General features: G+C 51.2%; 3 protein-coding genes across 3 annotated transcripts; 2 read left to right on the forward strand and 1 right to left on the reverse strand.

Moving 5' to 3' along the window:
* Positions 1-1,810: 1,810 nt before the first annotated feature.
* On the forward strand, positions 1,811-3,915 carry MIND_00182400 (Glucanase; the record flags this gene model as incomplete). The annotated part of the gene is made up of 9 exons (XM_037358738.1): positions 1,811-2,226; positions 2,282-2,381; positions 2,420-2,568; positions 2,618-2,848; positions 2,898-3,029; positions 3,078-3,426; positions 3,479-3,582; positions 3,638-3,714; positions 3,771-3,915. Exons 1-9 carry the CDS (start codon positions 2,011-2,013, stop codon positions 3,913-3,915), a joined length of 1,503 nt encoding a protein of 500 aa, XP_037223833.1. The 5' UTR covers positions 1,811-2,010.
* Positions 3,916-4,489: 574 nt separating this feature from the next.
* Positions 4,490-5,154, reverse strand: MIND_00182500 (Isochorismatase domain-containing protein; the record flags this gene model as incomplete). Its single annotated transcript, XM_037358739.1, has 2 exons — positions 4,490-4,692; positions 4,746-5,154. The coding sequence occupies 2 exons, from the start codon at positions 5,152-5,154 to the stop codon at positions 4,490-4,492; spliced, it is 612 nt and encodes a 203-aa protein (XP_037223834.1).
* Positions 5,155-5,407: 253 nt separating this feature from the next.
* Positions 5,408-7,077, forward strand: MIND_00182600 (DDE Tnp4 domain-containing protein; the record flags this gene model as incomplete). Its single annotated transcript, XM_037358740.1, has 3 exons — positions 5,408-5,470; positions 5,521-6,369; positions 6,421-7,077. The coding sequence occupies 3 exons, from the start codon at positions 5,408-5,410 to the stop codon at positions 7,075-7,077; spliced, it is 1,569 nt and encodes a 522-aa protein (XP_037223835.1).
* Between the last annotated feature and the right edge of the window lie 14,355 nt (positions 7,078-21,432).

Consider the following 21,432-nt stretch of genomic DNA (forward strand, 5'->3'; position numbering starts at 1 on the left):
TGATAACATCTTAGTATGTAGTATAGATATGTTCATACTATATACTTTGCCGCCGTGCCCTTCTCGTCAATGACCCTGTTTTGTGTCCTCGAAGCCCAATTCCCGAACCGTGAGGATGCGCCAGCGGAGTGTGGCGTCGATCCGGCCCCACAAACCAATAATGGAAATTGCACCGACGAGAACCAGCACCTCCGCGATACACGTTGACTCGTGCATCACGAGGGCCAATAGGCAGGCGTGCAGCGGCAGATCGAACTGGATCACTTCTGCGGTCCACAAGTCTACAAGGAGGTATCCGGCGGAGAGCGCCAACAGCACCAAAAAGGCGAGCACTTCCACAAGTGGGTGCGGGCCGGCAGTTTCCGGGTCATCCGGCGGGGTTCCGCCACATTCGGCAGAAGTATCTTCCATAGATTGCCGATGGCCACGGAAGGCGGCAACGCAGGTCCGCAGGAGTGCGTACAGTAGTACGACTGTTGTGAGCATGGCGATGCCGGCGACAATGCGCATAAAGTGTACGATGAGAGATACTGGCAGGGCATATGCGTCCAGGGTTGCAGGGAGGAGCGAGAGGATGATGTGCCCGCAGACAAGAATCGACGCGACCAAAGTGATCGGCGCTGGTAGATTGAAGATTCTGGTTGAGGACCGGTCAGGCTCAGACATGCCAATGGTTCCAAGTTTCCTAGCCAGATAATTGGAGGTGAGATCCTACCACCGCCAACAGTATCATGACTTACGGTGATCAAACGCAGACACCAGATAATGTTCTTGCTTGCACACGGTGGAGGGCGTTGCTGGCCGCCACGCACGCTACCTGCACGATAAGTAGTGCTCAGACACACTGTCACATACACTGCGGAGTTACTGCGCTAAGCAGTCCCGTCGGAGCCTACGATTGGCACGAACGGCTAACACCGCTGCGCCGGTTCATCGGTACCCTCAGTCGTGATTTCGAAGCAAAGTTCTCCCGTATCTACCTACGCAGCGTACGCCACAGCGAGAAATTAAATTGACGCCGCACACGCCAAGGGATGGAGGACGATCTTTGAGCTTGGCAACTCTGCACCGTTTAACCGACGATGGCATCATGGTGAATTGATCGGCCGTTGAGGATCGGATCACAAATCTGTCGCTCGCATGTCACGCGCTGACTCATCGCCCACGTCTTCTTCTTTTCCCTTCCGCTCCACATTCTCCAACCTATGCCGCTCGTCTCCAGCGCAACGACTCCACTTTCAACATCACTCCGAGGTACAGGCGGCGTGCCGACCTCTGCCGCATAGACTTCCAGCGGTCTCGAGTCCTCGAATTCTGGCGACGACTAGCTGAAGACCGACACACGCTGATGTGGAGCCATTCCCCCGAGGTCGCTATGCCGCGACTGCGGCCGTCGCCCCGTCTTGGAACCTGTATACTCATTGATATCCCGGTGTGGAGCCCACACATCAGGTGGTGCTTTCGCTGGCATTTGCGCAGGCGGGAGTCCGGACAGTTAATTTATGTCAAAGCGAGGTTTCGCGCCAAGGATATTGGTGAGCCATCCAACAACATGCTTGGCTCCTACTTATCTTGAACTCGCTGGACTAATGCGTCTTCGTTGTACCATTGCCTTTCACTCTTTCAAAAACCTTACGGCGCCAAGTATAGACCCAGTAATTGAGGAGTCGGCGCTTCACGAAGTCAATCAACAAGTCTCCACAACACGGCATGCGGGGAAAAGCTCGGAAAAGCGTGTTAGACAGTCATTTGACAGCGCGAGCCGCCGGCACGCCTGTTTTTCTGTCGTTTTCTGCCTTCGTAACCGTGGAGCGCCTTCATCTCTTCCTTCGGGCCAGCACGGAGGCATGCTCTCTCACTCTCCGAAGAACATCCCCACCTCTTCGCTACAGTGCGTTCGGATAAACTGCAACTAGTAGCGGCGGACGCGCCTATAAAAGATGGGCGACGCGGCTCTGCGATTCCAGCAGTCCTCGACACTCCTCACTCGAGCACAGTCTACTACGGAAAATGTCACCCCCGGCTTTCCTTTCACTTCTCTCTCTCCTCCCTGCTGTCCTCGGCCAGCTTGCGGGCACAAACACTGCGGAGAACCATCCCCCGCTCACATGGTCGACCTGTACCGGCACTGGCGGCTCGTCCTGCACAACAGAGTCTGGCTCTGTTGTCATTGACGCCAACTGGCGGTGGACCCACGAAGGCGCCTCTGGCTTTACGAACTGTTATGTGCGTTGCTTGTAGGGTGCATTTTATATCTTGCGCTCACCTTGTTTTACGACAGACCGGAAACACTTGGGACCAATCGGTCTGCGGCAGCGATGGGACTGCGTGCGCTCAGGCGTGTGCCGTCGACGGCGCTGATTACTCCGGCACGGCTTTCTGTTTTCAGGGATGTTGCCGCTCATGCGCGGGTATGTAGGCACATACGGCATCACGACCAGCGGAAATGCCCTCACCCTCAAGTTCGTCACGCAAGGCCAGCAGAAGAACATCGGCAGCCGTGTCTACCTCATGGGCACCGGCAGCACCTCAGCGTACCAGATGTTTGATTTCGAGAACAAAGAATTCGTGAGCCGCGTTTCCTCGGTCGACATCTGCCCACACTGATTCGCACCAGACTTTCGACGTGGACGTCTCGCAACTCCCCTGCGGCCTCAACGGTGCGCTTTACTTTGTGCAGATGGACGAGGATGGAGGCGTCGCGAAATCCAACGGAAACAACAAGGCCGGACCGAAGTTCGGCACGGGCTACTGCGACGCGCAGTGCCCCCGCGATATCAAATTCATCAATGGCGTGGCGAACTCGGTTGGCTGGACGGGCAGCGACAACGACCCGAACGCGGGCACTGTAAGTCTTAGTTGCCGTTCTTGACAAGGGATGCACTGACATATGACAGGGCGAGATGGGCACCTGCTGCCCCGAGATGGACGTCTGGGAGGCCAACAGCGTAGGTAATCTGTCCTATCTTGTTCCCCTCTCTGAGTTGTGGCCAGATCTCGACCGCTTTCACGCCCCACCCATGTTGTACGTCTCTACAGGCTGCTTCCCCATCTCCTAATTTTGACGCCGATTTCAGCGACCCTCGGTCAAAGCACTTGCACTGGCTCTGAATGCTCTGCACCCAATGTGTAAGGGCTCGCGCTTGTCTGCCTTGGATCGTTGCTCATTCCTCCACAGCACTTCGGGTACCTGCGACCAGGCGGGCTGCGACTTCAACTCGTACCGCATGGGCGTGACGGACTTCTACGGACCGGGCATGACCATCGACACCTCGCAGAAGTTCACCGTCGTCACGCAGTTCATCGGCAGCCCCATCACCGAGATCAAGCGCTTCTACGTGCAGAACGGCGTCGTACACGCCAACTCGGACAGCGCTGTCGACGGCGTCTCTGGCAACTCGATCACGGACGACTTCTGTGCCTCCCGTGCGTAGATCTTGGGGGTAGAAGAGACATTGGGATACTGACCGCTCTTCAGAAAAGACGGCATTCGGCGACACCAACACCTTCGCGCAGAAGGGCGGCTTGTCCGGCATATCGCAGGCCTCTTCCGCCGGAATGGTCCTCGTCATGTCGATCTGGGTAGGTCTTGCTAGCGGGCTCTTCGCTGAAGAGGCAGGTTGCTGATGATTTACAGGACGACCATGCCGCTAACATGCTCTGGCTCGACGCGCCATACCCGCCGAACAAGGACGCCAGCGCACCCGGTGTCACGTAGGTCCACTGGTCTGTTTCCCTGTTTGATAGCTCACACCCTCCCCCTCGATCAGCCGCGGAACGTGCTCGCCTTCCTCCGGCGCGCCGACGGACGTCGAGTCGCAGAGCCCGAACGCGCAGGTGATCTACTCCAACATCAAGTTCGGCTCGATCGGGTCGACGTTCGACCAGGGCAGCGCGATGCGCCGCGTGGTATGAGTCTTGGTCGCCAGAACACAAAAAATAATTTGTACTACTTGACCTGTTTTCTTTTCATACCCTCAACTTGAATGTACATTTTCTTCCTCGTTCGACTCGCTAAGCTCCTACGGACAGTGTTTGGGTCTGGCACACAGGTCATGCGATGAGCTGGAAACTTACGGCTTTCGAATGGGGGAAAATCAGAAGGAATGCTGGTTCTCAGTAGTCACTATTCCAGAAAGCTAAAAAGGATGTGGAACTTTTTTTCTTTTATACCACTCAGAATCAGACTTGTGACTGGTATAAAAAAAAGACCACTAACAGTTGAGTCTTCAGCGAACCAGACCGATACTATTGGCAAGATATTACAAACCCGACGTGTAACAATAAGTATTGTCCAAGACTCCAAGTATTCAATGTCCAATGTCCATGTCACCATTATGGCCCAAAAAACTCGCTATGTTATTCTACCCTCAAGAACCAAGTGAAATGCGTGTGTGTAACATGACTCAGAGAGAGATGGCGGGACGTCGCGTCGCCAGGAGCAATCTTCGTGTGTCCTGTTATCCGCCGAGCGACAGCATGACGGTAGTTACCGGCCCTCGAAGAGATTCGGCACAAACTCCATATCGAGCACCATCGCGCCGGCCTTGTCCAGCTCGCGCTCGACGTTGGCGGCGATCTTGGCCCCGCGGTTGACGTGGCTGTGGTTGTTGAGCTCGGTGTGGTCGTACGTGCCGTGTGCGCCGCGGATGAGGATCACGGTGTTGCCGCGCTCGATGGCTGCCTTGGCCGCTAAGCCTCGTGTGAGCAAATCGGCGCAAGAAAAAAGGGCCACTGCGACGCACTCGACTTGACAGCGTACTCCGACGTGACGCCCACGATGACGACCTCGACGTCGGGCCGGATCAGCCGGTCGAGCGCGGGCTCTGCGAACGCGTTGTTCCTCTGCTTGTCGATGACGATCTCGTCCGCCTGCCCGTCGTGCAGCAGCAGTGCCCCGGCCTCCTCCGGGTCGCTGGCCGCGCCGGCGTGGCGCACGTGCACAATCCGCGGCTTCGCATTCGTGTCTGCGCCCGCCGCCGCCGCCGTCCGCGCCGCCTCGAGCACGCGCCGGATGTTCCCGAGCACCGCCGGCGCGTCGGGGATGCGCGTATCCGCGTTCTCCAGCAGCCTGTGCTGCACGCCCAGCAGCAGCAGCGCCGTCCGCATCGTCTGCGTCTCGCTTTCTGGGGGTACACCACTGCTTGCATCCATCGGGCTCCAGCAGCAGCGTACGTCAATAGGTACGGTCAAATATGTCCGAACGACGGTCCGAACATGGTCCGAATGATGGGTCCGAATCAGCATGTTTTCGGACATCTATTCGGACGTCAGGTTTGACCGCACCACGAACGACGTTCGAACGTATGCCAAATACCCCACCGTGTATCAGATCTCTTCTCATAAAAATAAATGTGACTTCTTGTGACCTCACTCCTTTCCATTATGGCCCGTATTGACTCCCGCCATGGACGTGCAGCACACCTACGGAAGTCAGCAGCATCTTGGATGCTTCACCGCTCCCACCTACGTCAGAGGCATCAGCATCGTCTCCGCTCACTGGGCCTGACTGCTACTCAGTCACAACGAATGACACGGCTTTCCTTTGGCATTCCGAGTCGTCTACGACAGCCACTTGTACTCGATCATACAGGCGGACTTGAAAGTGAAGATGATGGCGATACTACAGGCAGCTCAATCAACTCTGATTCAGACTCCAGTTCCCGCTTGCGCTCTTCAAATTCAGACTCAGACTCCAGTGTGGACTCATTTGACCTGCGAAATGAGCATCTACGAATTCCTAGACGTTATCGCCGTACTCCCATCATTTCTTCTCGGGTTCTGGGTTGGGTCGAAGCACAGATCCGGGAGATGTACGCTCAGCGCTACAGCGTCCCACGGGTACCTCTCATTCGACCAGAGTCTCGTCTAAAGACTTGTCTTGAATCATGGAAACATAAAGACAAGCTTGCATTCCGAGGCGAGCTTCGAATCTGGCCTACGACATTCGATAAACTGCTTCGGAAAATCGAGGGACATGCAGTCTTCACTAACAACTCCAACTACGGTCAGACTCCTGTCGAAATTCAGCTGGCAGTAGCGCTTTATCAGTTCGGTCACGACGGAAATGGGGTTTCACTTCAAGCTGTGTCGTGGTGGTCGGGATTGGGGAAGGGGACAGTACCTCGGTGTACACGCCGTGTTATTACCGCTATTTTGGGAAGCGGAATGTTGGCCGAATATGTTCGCATGCCAACCGCTTCAGAGAAGGAGGAGGCAAAAGCTTGGGTGGAGAAAACATCTGGTTGTCGAGAGTGGAGAGATGGCTGGTGTATGGTTGATGGCACGTTGATTCCATTGGCGACTCGGCCAAACTGGTTTGGCCCAAGCTACTTCGACCGAAAGATGAATTACTCGATGAATCTCCAGGTTAGCCAAGCTCTGTGATAATTTGTGGATTGGCTAATTCGACTATGTCAGGTTATCAACCTTCCGAACCTACAGATCGTCGATATCGGATATGGCTATGTGGGTAGCACTCATGATGCCACTGCCTGGACGGGAACTCGTGTTTATCAAGAGCTTGATAAACTGCTCCTGTCTGGAGAGTTTATTTGGGGTGATGCCGCATACCCAATCTCCCGATGGCTGACTGCCCCTTTCAAAAGTCCCGAACGCGAAGATCCCGATAACACTATCTTCAACAACCACGTCTCTTATGTCCGTGTTCGCTCTGAGCACTGCATTGGGTTTTTGAAGGGCCGACTACAATCGCTCAAGGGTCTACGTCTCACCATCAATAACGACCGCGACCACACCTATGTAACGCAATGGATTATGACATGCGTCGTTGTTCACAACTTTGCGCTTCTTCACGAGGCCAAGCTGCGTGCCAAACGGCCTTCAAATCTTGAATACACTGCACCTGAGAATGACCCATTCATCCCAGCTGAAATACGACGCAGGCGCAATGGTCCTCAGCGAGAGAACCCAGATTCGGAAATACCACTGGAGATGGAGGGAACATCAGCTGGACGGCGAGCAAGACTTGCAGCAGGAAAGGCTAAGCGAAATGAATTAAAAGAGTATTTACTAAATGCATTAGACAATCGTAGACAAAGATTTAGGATAGATTGATGCAAAAGTTACTACCAAGTACTACCTCCAGAGGGATACAACCGAAGTTCATTTGAAAATCCATCTTGACTTTCGTACCCTTGACTTTCGTACCCTCCCTCGGACGAGGACTGAAAGCCAAATCCTTGATGAGAGGGACCCGGTGAGTTTTGATGAGAGTGCGCAGGCGAGCTGTAGACCGTCGTGTCGTTGTTGAACTGCTTATACTCCTCTGGAAACATACCCCGTACTGCATCCCGGCCAAACCGAACCTCTGCCTCCAGTAGCTTCATCTTCCGTTCGAAATTCTCCTGCTCCAGCTTGCGCTTCTCCCGCGCAAGTTTAGTTTGCATTTGTCGTCCCACGACCTCTTTCGAATGGATTCCCTGTGCTCGGCTGCGCTCGATATCTGCCGTTGCTTCGAGTCTGGCCAGCTTGATGTGTTTCTGATGTAGCTCGTGCTCGTGCTCGACCATTGTGCTGAAATCATTCGCTTTACCCTTCTTTACTGCAGGTCCAGATGGCCCCGAGGTCGCAGGCTTCGCAGGCGTGAACGGAGATGGCTTGGCGTTTGTTTTTTTGCGCTTTGAGCCCGCCTGTTCTTCCACTGCCGAATCGACATCCTCGTCAGACAATCCATCACCAGAAGAATCGTCTGAGTCCTTCTCATGCTTGGAGTCATGATCGGAGTCGTCGTCAGGCTCGTGCAGAGGAGGTGGCCCATCTGAGTGCTCAGTACCGTCATCGACAACAAGATACTGCGTAGAAGCACTATTGCCGACGGCGACAGGCTGCGAGTTGGGTCGGCTGCCGATGAGCTCAATCATCGTCCAGTACCAGGGAAAGCCATCGAGTTTGGCACCTGTGGACACTGTGAGTGAGATAAAGATATAGCAAAGACGACACACCCCAGGCAGAACGTCGTTCATCATCCTCGGGTAAGTTCTCCAGCTCTTCCTTCGTCATCTGGTTCCCAGCTCCCGTCTGCTTCATCTCCTTTCGTATCTCATTCGTTTGAGTGCAAAGCCTGAACTGTGTCAAGGCATATATGGACAAAAAGTAAGAAATACGCACTTTTTCAATCGGTTCTTGACTCTGTCGCTGACTGCTCCTCGCTCCTTTGCTTTCCGCCCAGGATGCGAAAGCCAGTCCATGTAAGCCTTGTGGTCTTCGCCCCAGAGCAGCTGCGCCAGCTTCCAGTGCACAGCCGAGGCTGACAGTCCCCCACCCTTCTCTGTCGACATATTCTGGCCTGGTGGAGGGAAGAGCTTGTTCTTCCAGTCTTCGTTGTCGGCAATGAGGCTGAGAAGCTTAGTGGTCTTCCCAGGGTCCTCGCCAAAGCTGTCGGTAGTGTAAGTGATATCCTAGGTAGAGGTGAAAACAACACACGGGTTCTTCTCCAGTTTCTCTGGTATCACCATCTGTTCTTTCTCCTTCTCCTGTCCTTCAGAGCCCTCATCGTTGACACGAAGCTTCTTCGATGGCCGACTCAAAGCCTTCTTCTTCATCTTTGCTGATGGCGCATCTTTCTTTGGACGGTTGGCTGGCTGGGTGGGCATGGGGGACGAGAGGCAAGAGAGAAGCTTGGGCGATCGCGGCGTGATGTGCACGGACCATGGTGATAGGGGTAGTGGGCGTTCGGACGGTGCAAAGAAGGTGCATACCGACTCATGGAGTCGGTATGCAAACGAGGCGTTCGGACGTGACGAACAGCTTCCCATCAAATCTCATTCGGACTTCACGTTCGGACTATCGTTCGGACATATTTGACCGTACCTAATTGGTGGAGTGGAGTAAAGGATGTCGCCCGCCATCGATCGCCATCGATAACACGTCATCGACTACGTCAGCCGTTGTTCCACCCGCCCCGCCACGTCAACGACCCCCGGTCCCCGCCGTTTGCCAGCGCCACCACCGGGAAGGTCCGCCGTTGCCCCCAAGGAGCCGTTGGATCGAGACCCGGAGCTGGGACACTGGTGCGTGCGCTTGCGCCAGCCTCCTGACCGCCACTGACCACTTCTCTGCTTGTAACTTGTTGTTACAAGCTTTCTCGTGGTCCCGAGCGCGCACACGCGCGTTCGCCTGTCGACACAACAAAGGCCGGCGGCCCCCCGCGGTCACTATGACCTCGCCCCGCCCGAACGGCGGCCCGCCTCCCGCGCGACTTTTCGTCGTATACCCGACCGATAGGCTGCGGTAGCGGGAGCGCCGACCGCCCTAGGGCCGGTGCAGCCTGTCGTGCGGCCCCTGCGACCTCCGGGCACCGCTACCCGCCTGTCCGCATGCCCCGACCCCGCGCTCACCTTCGCCGACGCCCGGCGCATGGCAATCCACCACCCGTCCGGCCCCGAGCCGCGAGCTAGCCCCCGGGGGCCTTAGTTATGGGTGGCCCGGAAGCCATCGGGCGAGTGCCAGCCTCTGGCGCGGCCGGGACGACCTACGAGCGTGAGAGCTCACTTTCGGGCGTGCCCGATGGGCGTGGGCCTGCGCCAACGGGCGTGGATGGGCGTGGGCGTGGGATTTGGCTGACGATCAAAGCCCACGCCCGCCCATCAGGCGTGCCACGCCCATTGGTCGTCTTGGCACGCCCGTTTGTCGTCTTGGCACGCCCGACAAACGGGCGTGGGCTTCCATATAACCCCAAGTCCCCAACTCTTATGCCTTATTCCTGTACCTTTGGAGTCCCCGGAATCCCCGGACATCCATCCTCAGTCAGTCACTACTCACGCTGACTTAGGCCGCGTCCACACTGCCGGTCACCGGCCGGTCCGCGAAGCACCTTCACTCCGGTCGGCGCGCCGAGACTAACGTACAAACAAGTGGTGTCCACCGAGGACGACGGCAGTGCACGACCAACCCGGAGTGAGTGAGCCACGGCCGCGCTCGCGCTCTGCGGTTCGTGCGCTCAACGTCGGATCATAGCGTGACTAGTCCCGGGTTAACGCTCCGGGCCGTCGCCGTCGGACTCGCCGATATGGGAAGGTTGACCGGGGCCCCTAGAAATGGTGGGTGTTCCATCCTCGCCGTAACTCACCGCAAGGCTGGCACAAGCCGTGGAGGTTGCGGAGAGGCGTTGAATGGCTTGCCAAGATGTCTTGGCATTGTGGAAGGCGACGATCAAACATGGTTGATGGATGTAAATCCCAGTCGAAGCGTGCATTCGGACGATGGAAACCTATTAAATAGGCATTGAGCCATGGAAATAGCTCACTCGGTGCCGCCGGTAAGGCGCCGAAAGTGTCCCACGCCCGCCCACGCCACGCCCACGCCATCACGGGCGTGCACGCCCTTTGGCGCAGGCCCACGCCGTTTGGCCACGCCCATATGCGAAGTCTCTACGAGCGTTAACCGCTCGCTTGTCGCCGGCCGCACAGCCACGCTCACTTACCGGCTGCACGCGTAAGCCGAGGCGCTCGTGCAACGGTCTAACGACCTGCACTGGCTTTTGCGCTGGGTCTCCGCCCGCGCCGCCTTGCCTCGCCGCCGTGCTTGACCCCACCCGGTCAACAACTATCACCGCCACCTTCGCGCTTGAATCATCAGGCGCCGAGGGGATAGTTGTGCCGGATGTGGCCAGTTGCGCCCGCTCAACCAGACACACCCAGTGTGTCTGGCTGATGGTGTCCTCCCCCATTGTCATCATGAGCATCAGCCCTCGCCCGAGACCTGATTCGCTCGACAACCGATGGGAGCTGGCCGTTGGTCGTAACCCGTACCGACATACCTCGGGCTTTCCCAACTCGGTATGATGGACCCGTCTCTGGGCGAAAGTTCAATACCCCCCGCAGTGTGTCGACACCCATAGACGCGCTGCGATGAATGAGTAGCCACGCAGATGCTTGTTATACCTCCGTGTATCCCCACATATGTATTCAATTATCTTGAGTACGGTGAATACAGCTTTGGAGTTAAACTTGATTGCATTCCCCCGCCGCATATGAAGTGAGCCACAACGTATTCACCGCCACAGTGTCAGGTTGTATGGCCGCTCCCTGGAGCCTAGTTGGCTTATTGCCAACCAGTGCTACCGCGGACAGGGAAAGTGTCTACTTCTTTAGAGCACATGCAAGCTGGTCCAGCCAATAAATCAGATATCCATATGTCATGATGTTAGCTGTTGAGCTCTGCTCCACTACATCCATCTCTGTGTGGGTGGTCAAACTTAACCATGCCAGAGAACACCCAAGTCAACTCATTCTGAGACCAGGAAACCTGATGCTCACAGAATGGTGATAGTTGCAACGGGTGCTAACCATATGTGATAGACGCACCCTGCTAATCTTCAAGGTGGATTAGTCAACATGGCCACTATGCTTATATAAGCTGGTCTGTTCCCTCTGGTGGGGAAACTCTGTTGTCTGTGAACCCTTAGAGTGCACTGGACTGCCAAATGTGGAACTGAAAAGTTTGGGAACGGCTCCCACCACAAATGGACTAAGTTGCAGTAGGATAAGCTAGAGGGCTATAAAGGATTGGCAAATCCACCATAGCTCTGGCCTCTTCCCTATACTTGCCTTTGACCAGTGACCGCCCTCTGAGAACGGGTGTGATTGGCAGGTTAGTCGTGACAGACTATATGCATCGAACGTTTAATATTGTTTTTTTCTCAATCCTCAGCCTGTGCCGCCCGGGACCCTGCGGGTCCCTATGGGCGGCGGCACAGGCATTCGGATTTTCGAAAAAATTGACAATTTATTCTGTTCCTTCTACTATCTCAGTATAAATGGAATTTTTTCCTGCATTTTGCACATATACACGTTGATTTTGCTATACGTTCCTGGTCCATTGACCAGGTTGCAATGGTTTAAGATCCGTTATGTGGCGCAAATTCATATGCACCTATTCTGTTGAGTTCACCATGAATTTTTCTGCTCCACTGACCTGGTTGCCATGGTTTGAAATCCAGTATAGGGGAAGTTATTACTATTTATGCATCCCATTGACTCACTGCATAATGACACAGATGTACTGGTCTGATGTTAGTGCCAGAGTAATGGGAGGGTATAGTGATTGCTGGATATGTTGAGTCCTAGCCCTGGGGCAGGATTCCATTCCCCAAATGTCAGCAGCTATGACTTGACCAATGATCAGATCAGTAGTCGTCACACATATATAAGGGAACGTCACCACCTGAGGAGTCTTTTAGACGAAACGCCCAAGCGTCGTGGGTCCCGCCCGTCTTCTCGCCTCTCCCAGTACCAGCCCCTCCGGTCTCGTCGTCGTCGTCGCTCGGCGGGCGGCGAAGCTCTTCCGCCAGATCAGTGACGTGTGATTTGATCCCTTGGCGTCTGATGATCGGATACTTGAACAAGGTTAGTGAGTACATCAACATTCAAATCATTTCCAGCTATCTGTAAGCTTTGTCGCCTAAACAGAAGCAGGTGAAAAAATAGGAACTTGGAAGACACAATTTAAAAAATTCAAGGATATTGACCGATAGTGACTGATTTGTCACATACAATAGTGCTAAAACTGGTTTTCGCTCAGGATGTGTATCATATACTTATGACATATTGGAAAAAATTATTGGCTGATCACAGCTATAATCATAAATCATAATATAATAATGCCTAGCACTAGGTGATATAGTACCATTGGATAGTCCAGTATGACCCTATGTGCTAGTGACTATACAGTGAGTGTTCCCAGAGGCCTTATTTACCATATAACCTATAATGAAGATACTGACCCATTTCAATCAATTCAGCGGGCCTGTGACCCATTGCCATTTGGTTAAAATGTCCAATTCAGCTGCGGGTTGAATTTTGCATCACCTCTTACCTGCTTATCATATTTGGCATACAGTAAAATCTTGCTTTGATTCGAATGGCATTTTACGTGTGACATCACATACAAAAATTTGAATTTGTATAATTGCCTAATTAGGCAACTCTTGGCGCCGGAGGCACCCGAAAATGTTAAAAATTCCAATTTTGAGACATCATTTTGCTTAAATTCACGTGACATGCGAAAAAAATTCGTATAATAATGGCATTGTGACACGTGACATTTGAAATCAGTAAAATACTATAGTATTGTGTTCCACTTACAACAGTAAAGAACATCCTGTCCTATTTTGATCAATTCAGCCAGATCACTACCTTTTGAGGGAATCAAAACTTGCTCAAAAATCAGAAGAATCAGAGAAAACTTATTGCTCATGTTTCCCAAAATTTAGTGTGGCCATGACATGCCTGTTTGACAATGTGACTCTGCGCAAGAATCACTGACATGCGCAAGAGAATGTTGACCCTTCCAGCAGCAACAGAATTCAACAACATCATTCTAATAAATCTAATGGATCAAAAATAACTATTTAAAGCTGAAGATTTTGCAGATCTCCTACGGTGAACCAACTGTAAACTTATCCCTTTGTTTTTTTTAAAAAAAAAATATAACTTTATTTTTATTTACTGTAATTTCTTTTTTTAAATTTTCCAAGATGCCCGATATATCTGTCCATCTTAATCCTGCATTGTCTAATGTCATCTAGGATTTTTTAACCTAAGAAGATCTTTTCAACAAACACTAGAATGAACTGACCATTTGCAGAAAGAAAACCTGATACTGACGGCCTATGAAAGGGTGCCCTATGATCCTGGTGCAGCTGTGGACTGAACCAAGGGTCGTACAAAGTAGAGACACATCATTGCTGATCTGGTGGCTTGGCCTGTGCCACATATGCACAATCACATAGAACAGAGATGTAATACTTGATAAGATCAAGTGATGGTATCGGGAAGGAGGAGGTGTTGATAGGACACAGCTTGGCAGTGCAGGCCCACCCCACTCAGTATTGTGTACTATCTCCAGAAATTGAACTAGATCATGTTCCACATCTTTTCGGAAACGATGGCTCTGGCGTTCCACCTGATTATGGCAACACATCATTGCGCGATGCATGTCATTCCTGCGGTTCTGGACAGCTCTCTGGAATCTACGGCATCTGGTGTTGATTAGTTATATAGAAGGTTTTTTTGGACGGAAGGCAGAGGTGGAGGTGGGATGATGGCATACTGGCGCTTCCTGACTGACTGTGGTCCGTTGTTCTTCCTCATATGCAGTGGTGTTGTCAAAACGCAGTGCTATTATCAACCTGGTACGCTCACCGCCCATCTGAACTGCCCACAGGTTCGGGCATGGGTTCTCGTGTCGACAGGTGCCGTCGCTTCCCGCGATCGAGTGCCTCACGTAGCGACGTGGGCATGTCACAAGCATAGTCAGGCCTCCCGCCTAGCTCAATCGGATAGAGCGTCAGACTCTTATGATCTAGGAATACCCTGCGCACTGAGAATCTGAAGGCTGCGAGTTCGACCCTCGCGGTGGGCTATTGGAACACTGCTTCGCCCTCATTTTTACTTCCGCGCACGATCGGTTTATGCCTCCCGACTCACTCCCGACACCGACGTGCATTGCACCGTCCCATTCCCTGCAGCTGTGCCCGGCCTCCGCGGCTGTACCCACCGTAGCCGCCTCCCACGCTTTCCGGACGCGACATGGAGCCCCTGATGATCAGCGCCCGTCGTTCCGGATCCGGATATCATGAGATCGCGGGTAGCACCTTTGTCGCGATGTCACGTTGCGCCGATGTGCACCGTGGCGGAGCCCACAGCCGCAGTATGCGCAGTCTATTTTTGCACTACTTAAAGTACGACAAGCAGCACGACTGGAGTTCGCCCACCAATACTGGCCGGTAACCAAGCGCGCGCTGCTCTGTGCCAAGGCCGCCACTCAACGATGGCCACGGTGCGTGCTCCACTGGCAGGACAGACGTGGCGTCCGAGTCGCGAATCGCGATGCTGATGACCGTTGTAGACAGCTTCTCCCCGCTTTCGGTTTCCGCCATGCGAGCCTACACCATCTACTGTGCCTATGGCGGACCCTCCGGCCGGTGCACGGCCGCTCGCGCGCGCGCTGCTGCTGCTTATCCCCGCGCTCGTTGGCTTACACGTCCTGCTCTCTCCCCCCGCCAGCACCCCTGCGTCCGAGCTCATCCCACTCCACCTCGCGCGCGTTGCCACCGGCCTGGCTGTCCTTGCTTCCGGCGCCCTCCTTGCCGGGGCCGTCCGCGCCGCCATCTCCCTTCTCGCCACGCCCTTCAGATGCCCACGCGTACGCCTGCTTCGCGACGCCGAGCACGGCCCCGCCGCCGATCCCGGGAACGCGGACGCCGGCCCGCACTCCGCGCTCGAGCTCGTCGGCCTCCTCGCGCTGCTCGCGCTCATGGTGGGCTCCGTCCTGGCCGAGCTCCGGACCGCCGGCCTCCTCCCTGTTCCGCCGGCCGACGCGGCGCCGGACTCGGGACTGCAGTGGCAGCCGGCCGTGGGGCACGCGGTCCTCTGTGCCGCCGAGGCGCTCGTGCTGCTCGGCGGCGTCACCACGCTTGCCGCGTGCCCGTGGTGGAGACGGCGGGTGGTCAACGCGGCGCAGAGAGAGCAAGAGGGGACGGCGGAGAAGCAGTCTTGGCCAGTCACCGGCTGATGAGTATAAAATCCCGAGGGACAAAACTCAAGCACTTCTTATCTGTACATAAAGCTACTTATAAATAAGTACCGAGCAGCAGCATGTCCGATGGGGGAAGCAAATAGATTCCATATTCAAGCCGCTATCTGCTTAAAATCAGAGTACTACTACCATCAGGTTAGAATGGCAGTAGTGACTGCAATGATCAATTATATTATAGTTAATTAAATACTGAATATATTTATATATTGACTATATTTATGCTTGAAATATTGATAAATATCATGCCCTTGGTCAATCACCAGAATATGATCATATTCAAGTATACTAAGTGACAGAGGAGCTAAAATTTGCTCAGATGGATGACCAGACCTGTTTTCAAGCATGTGTGCCTACTCATCTTAGTCAACTCATTAGTCAACTCATTTTTAAGGATCAGGTATATAGACATGTTACCCAAGATTTTTCTCTGCCAATCAATCCTGTCTGGCACAAAAAAAGTAAATGGAAAGTAAATGGAAAATAATCAGTCATGTCCAGGATATCCAGGGCCGCCCGGCCTTGAGCAGAACAATAGACTGTGAGAGACAGCCACAATGGGGGGGGGTTCAGCCAGTGCCTGCCAAACGATCTCTACACCACTGTAAGCAGATTGATGAGAGATTAAACCTATTATAATAGCTATTATTTTTCTCATAATACAGATCATATCAGAGACATGTATTTATTGATAAATATAAGGGCAACCCTGGAGGCCTAAGATCAAGGTCCTAGCAGGGGAGGATCCAAAGAGAAGAAACTCCAAGGGTCTGCCTGGTAGGTAGCTGAACTATATACTGCACTCTTGATGCGCTGCAGTATGCCTGCACCATGTCACAGGCCAGGTCCCAGGGGGATCGCCACTGGCGATCCCCCTGGGGATTCGCCAGGCAGAGGCGGTGATGTGGTTGATGGAGGTGGTAATGCAATTGATGGAGGCGGTGATGCGATCACCGGAGTCGGAATTGGGGCAATTCCAGGTCGAAAGGGGGGTTCCCCCTGACAATAGAATTCCATATAATATAAACAAAGTATATACTGACTGCTGAGGCAGTCTTGCTAGATGTTATCATAAGACACTATAGGACACTTTTGCTCTCATTTATATTATGGTACAATCTCAGCATATCATACTTTCTGAATAGCACAAAGGTAGTAGTGTAATAAGGTTCAAAACTGAGAGAGAGACCAGCAGTAATTCACTGGCTTTGGCTTCAGGCTAAAAAGCCATGGCTTTTTGGTTAAAGCCAAGCCAGGGCCATAACTGATGGCCTGAGGGTGGCTTTTGGTCTGGCTTGACCTTGAACCAGCAAAAGCCAGGGCAACACCAATGGGTTTGATCACCTGATCATTTGAGTGCTGTAATTGATATGACATGTAGTCACATTTCCTGCTTGAGTCTATTTATCAAGGCTTTTCCACCTCAGATTGCACTTTAAGCACTCTCATACTTGCTAGCCATTTAGTATTAGCTTTGTAATGATTATTACTTATATTTTTTATTCATTTCTACCTAAAGGGGATACCAGTTTTTGACGGTCATCGCGTTGAGAGCCTGGTAGTCCTGGACGAAGTGGAGTCCACCATCCTTCTTCTTGACGACTGAATCCAAATACATGCCCAGTGCAGCACCAAACCACACACAGGTGCAGGCCAGCAGGCCAGCACTTAGCTCTATAGCTAACATGTCTCCTCAAATTGTATATCTCATACTGTACTGTTTCAAATAGCCTGTAGGCATATCTCTGGAGCAGTGGCCTGTATAGACATGTGGTGTGCTGTGTTTGTTGCAAGGGTCAGGATTTTGATTTTTGACCTACTTGTATTTGTGGGCATGAATCAAGTAGAGGAGGTTTATCAAGGCCCAGCAGCGGTCATATTGTTCTCCATTCGAGAGTGACAAGGTTGGCAGACTGTTAGCTATGATTCAAGGCAGCTTGGATTGAGGTGTGCACTGCGGCACAATATTCAGGTTGTCAGACTTCGGGTCGGGCCATGCAAGGACCTTTTCTAAGAACACGCGCCTGGAACAGAACAGACGGATAGTCGGGCCCGCAAGGACGGCGAGCGGGGTAGATCGAAACCGTAAGGGCCCGTGAACTCGGTCCCTTGTCGCTGTCGGTCGTCGAAGGTTCGAATCGGGTCGTGTCGGGCCCGATGAGTAGATAACGCCTCCTTGCACGGAGTAAGGTAGTTCTTCAGACGATCTAAGCGATAGGGTACAGGGTACACTATGGCGCTAATGAGCGGTCAATATGACCACCATATGAATGATAACATATGGACCCCATAAATTCATTTTCATGCACAATAGCTATGGAACATATGAAGAATCTCAGAATAAATGTTGCAAACCTTTGAATCAAATCTATATGCACCCGGCCACAAGGTCTAGGCCTGCTCTAGGCCAGGGACTGGTCTAGACTCTGAACCGAACCAAGGGTAACATGTCCATATTTGGCAAGTCTGACCCAGGACCTATATTAGAACCTTCCAGAAGCCTGAACTAGAACATTCTAGAACCGGATCAGCGGATCAAGTCACATCGTCACGGATTATGTAATTAATTTGAGAGTAGTATATAAGGAGGCCTGTAAAACCCTAGATTAATAGATTAGCCCCCTGGGTGTGACTACTACCATCGTCACATCAGTCGGGTTTTGTCACACTTCACATATCGTCAGGTTAAGATAAACGTCAGGTTAGGTTAAGTCAAGTTAGGTTAAGTCAAGTCAAGTCAAGTCAGGTCAGGTCAAGTTAAGTCAAGTCAAGTAAAGTCAAGTCAAGTCAAGTCAAGTTAGGGAGAGTTGAGCCATATTGCTCCTCTCAACAATCTCACACCATCTCAACCATCTGCTCTATTGTTCATCTAAAGTGAAAACAGTTAAACACAGTTTAAACAACATCCCAATTACAACTGAGATCCAATAAGAATATCTGAATTTGTTAGCCGTTTCCTGTGGCTCGAACCCCGAACACAAACCGCACATAATTAGGATTTGATTAGTTGAGTTGAAGGTCCTGGTGATCTCCTTGATTGCTCATTTTCTACGTGTATTATCTGGAGCCCACCGCGAGGGGTTCATTCAGATATCCAAATTGAATCAGTTTCATTGTTGTCAAAACTTGTTGTTTTCACATACTTCTGGGTGCTAACTCAGAAGTAACCTGTCAACACGGCTTGGTCGAACTTAGGCGAGCCATCCACACCCCGAACAACTAGGAGGTCCAAGAATACTGACCTAGTTGAACCCCTTTCCATTACCCCTCACCGCAAGCGTCCCAGAAACAGGAACAAAGGCAAAAGCAAGGCCTCAACACCTGCTGATACTGCTAGAGAACAAACTAGAGTTCAAACAGAAGAAAGAGCTTCTGCTTGGGCTGAAGTTATCTCAGTGTTATCTGCAAAATCCTTATCTGAAAGACGCCCCCTGAAACACCACAAACACAAATCAGTGACCCAGATTTGTTTGGTGGAGACACTGAACCAGAACCAGATCTAAACTACTTGGCAGATACAAAGAGTGAATCTTCTCAAGGCTCACCTAAGCTCCCAAGAGTTCAAAGATCTTATTCTGCACCAGAGCTTCCAAACTTCCAAGGACTTGAACCTATCCCCTTTCCAGACTTAGCACCACCTGTGACACCATCAGTGAAGCAGCAACCTAAGTCAGAATCACAATCACCTATTCTTTTAGGATCAATACCCTTGCCAAGTTTTCCACCACCTCCACCTCCACCACCACCTCCACCACCTTTACCCAGAACACCCTTACCCAGAGTAAGAACAAGAAGACCAAGAATGTCTGTAGCATCTTTTAAAGTTCCACAACCTTGGGATCAAAGTGCACCCAAGTTCACAACTGAAGATCCTGATGATTTACAAGAATATATTGATCAGATCAATAGAATCATCATCAAAGGGAACATACCTGTAGATGAACAGAAAGAGTTGTTAACAAGCTATCTGCCACTTAAGAAACGTGATATTTGGAAAGGCCTGCCCACTTACAAGGATACAGCCCAGGATTATGATGCATTTGTCAAAGAAGTCAAATCATGTTATCCTGAACTGGAAGAAGTCAGGCTTGGAAAATTATCAGAGCTAGAGAAACTTTGTGCCAAAAATCAAGGAATCTCAGTTACAGAAGAAGGTAAACTGAGAAGATTTGGGCTTGAGTTTCTGAGTCTGGCAGATAAGTTGATGACTGCTCCAGCCATCCTATTGAATAAAGAAGCATGCCAACGTTATTTAAATACACTGGAAGCAACTTTTGCTTTGAATTTACGTATGACAATTTCTACTAGGAATTTATTGAAAGGGGAGTTCCAAGCTACTACAACAAGTAGTTCTACTGGAACAACTCAGCAAGTGGATCCAAGGAAGGAAGATCCAATTAGGCTGCAAGAACTTGTCAAGTTAGCAGAGAAACTTGCTGCAAATGGTCAAATGGACCCAAGTTTTGGAACATCAAGTACACAAACTGGGTATAATAATATGCGTTCAACATCCACATTTGCCTTTGCAAAAGTTACTGAGCAAACTGACAAGAGGATTGAAGCCATTGAACAAGAGCTTGCAAATTCAAGAGATTCAACTGATCTGCTGAAGAAGCAGATACAGACCAATCATGAAGAAATGTTAAAGAGATTAGAAGAAAATATGAAATCTGTCCAAAGGGACCCACCTCCTCATATGAATCCACCTGCTGAAAATATGAATAGATCAAGCAGGTCATCTGGGCAAAGGACATCAGCCTATGATGGTGCATGTTACTATTGTGGTGACAGTGACCATTTTTCCAGAGACTGTACATTGAAGAGTGTTCATATCCAGAAAGGATGGTTGAAAGTTGAGAATGGTAGGCAGCGTCTAGGGGATGGAAGTATGTTACCACTTGGTAAGGAATATCTTGGACACAAAGTAGAAAAGTATTGGGCAAGGAAATTAGGCCGGAATAGTAGTTTCCTTCAAGCTGAAGAAGAGATGTTGGACCCAGACCAGTTGTCTGACACTGATCTTCTCAGAGATGAGATACATACTATGCAGGTCAAGATGAATCAATATGAGAGAGCAATGAACAAGGTTTCAACACCTGGTCAAGTATCCAATCAGGTGGTTCAACCCACCTTTACGCAGGCCAACAATCCAGAGGAAGTTGTCCGTGCCTTTATGTCTCTGATGATGAATCAAAATGGGGTGAATCAAATTCAAGAACAATTTGCTGTTACAAGAAGTGGCAGAAATTCATCCTCTGATAATAGTCAGGATTTTTAAAGAGCTCAAGGATGGAGGCAAACAAGTCAAATAAGCCTCCGGAGAGAACAAGAAAATCAGACTTGTCAGCTAATTGGAGAGATAAATCAGGCCAAAGATCAGAAACTATGCAGGAAGCTGGATCTTCCAAAATTATTGCAGAATATGTTCCATTAACTTCTAAGAAGAAAGGTGTCAAAATATCAGACACAGTTGAGGAGATTCCACGATCACCAGCTCTTTTAGAACTTCCATACAAATCAGTGGTACCATTGAATACTGTGGCCCGAACTCCGGCAGTATCCAAGGAGGAGTTTCCATTCAAACAATTGGAGTCTGGATCTAGTGAAAAATTATATAAGATCCGTGCACCAATTGAAAAGGAGGGACTCACTGAGGAAGTTATAAATCAAATTCATAACACAGAAATTTCAATAAAGTTGGGAGACCTGCTTGGGATTTCTCAGGAATTGAGAGAAGGTGAAAGAAGAAAACTCACCAAAGTTAGACAAAAAAATGATGCACAAAACCCTGAGCCTATTCAGGAAGTAAAAGAAATTTCACTTCCTTTTCCTGATTCAGGTGGCTCAGAATTGACAGATGACGCACTCAATATG

This window comes from Mycena indigotica, assembly GCF_014461135.1.
Source record: "Mycena indigotica strain 171206Taipei chromosome Unknown Mind.scaff0002, whole genome shotgun sequence".
In the NCBI taxonomy this organism is placed as follows: domain Eukaryota; kingdom Fungi; phylum Basidiomycota; class Agaricomycetes; order Agaricales; family Mycenaceae; genus Mycena; species Mycena indigotica.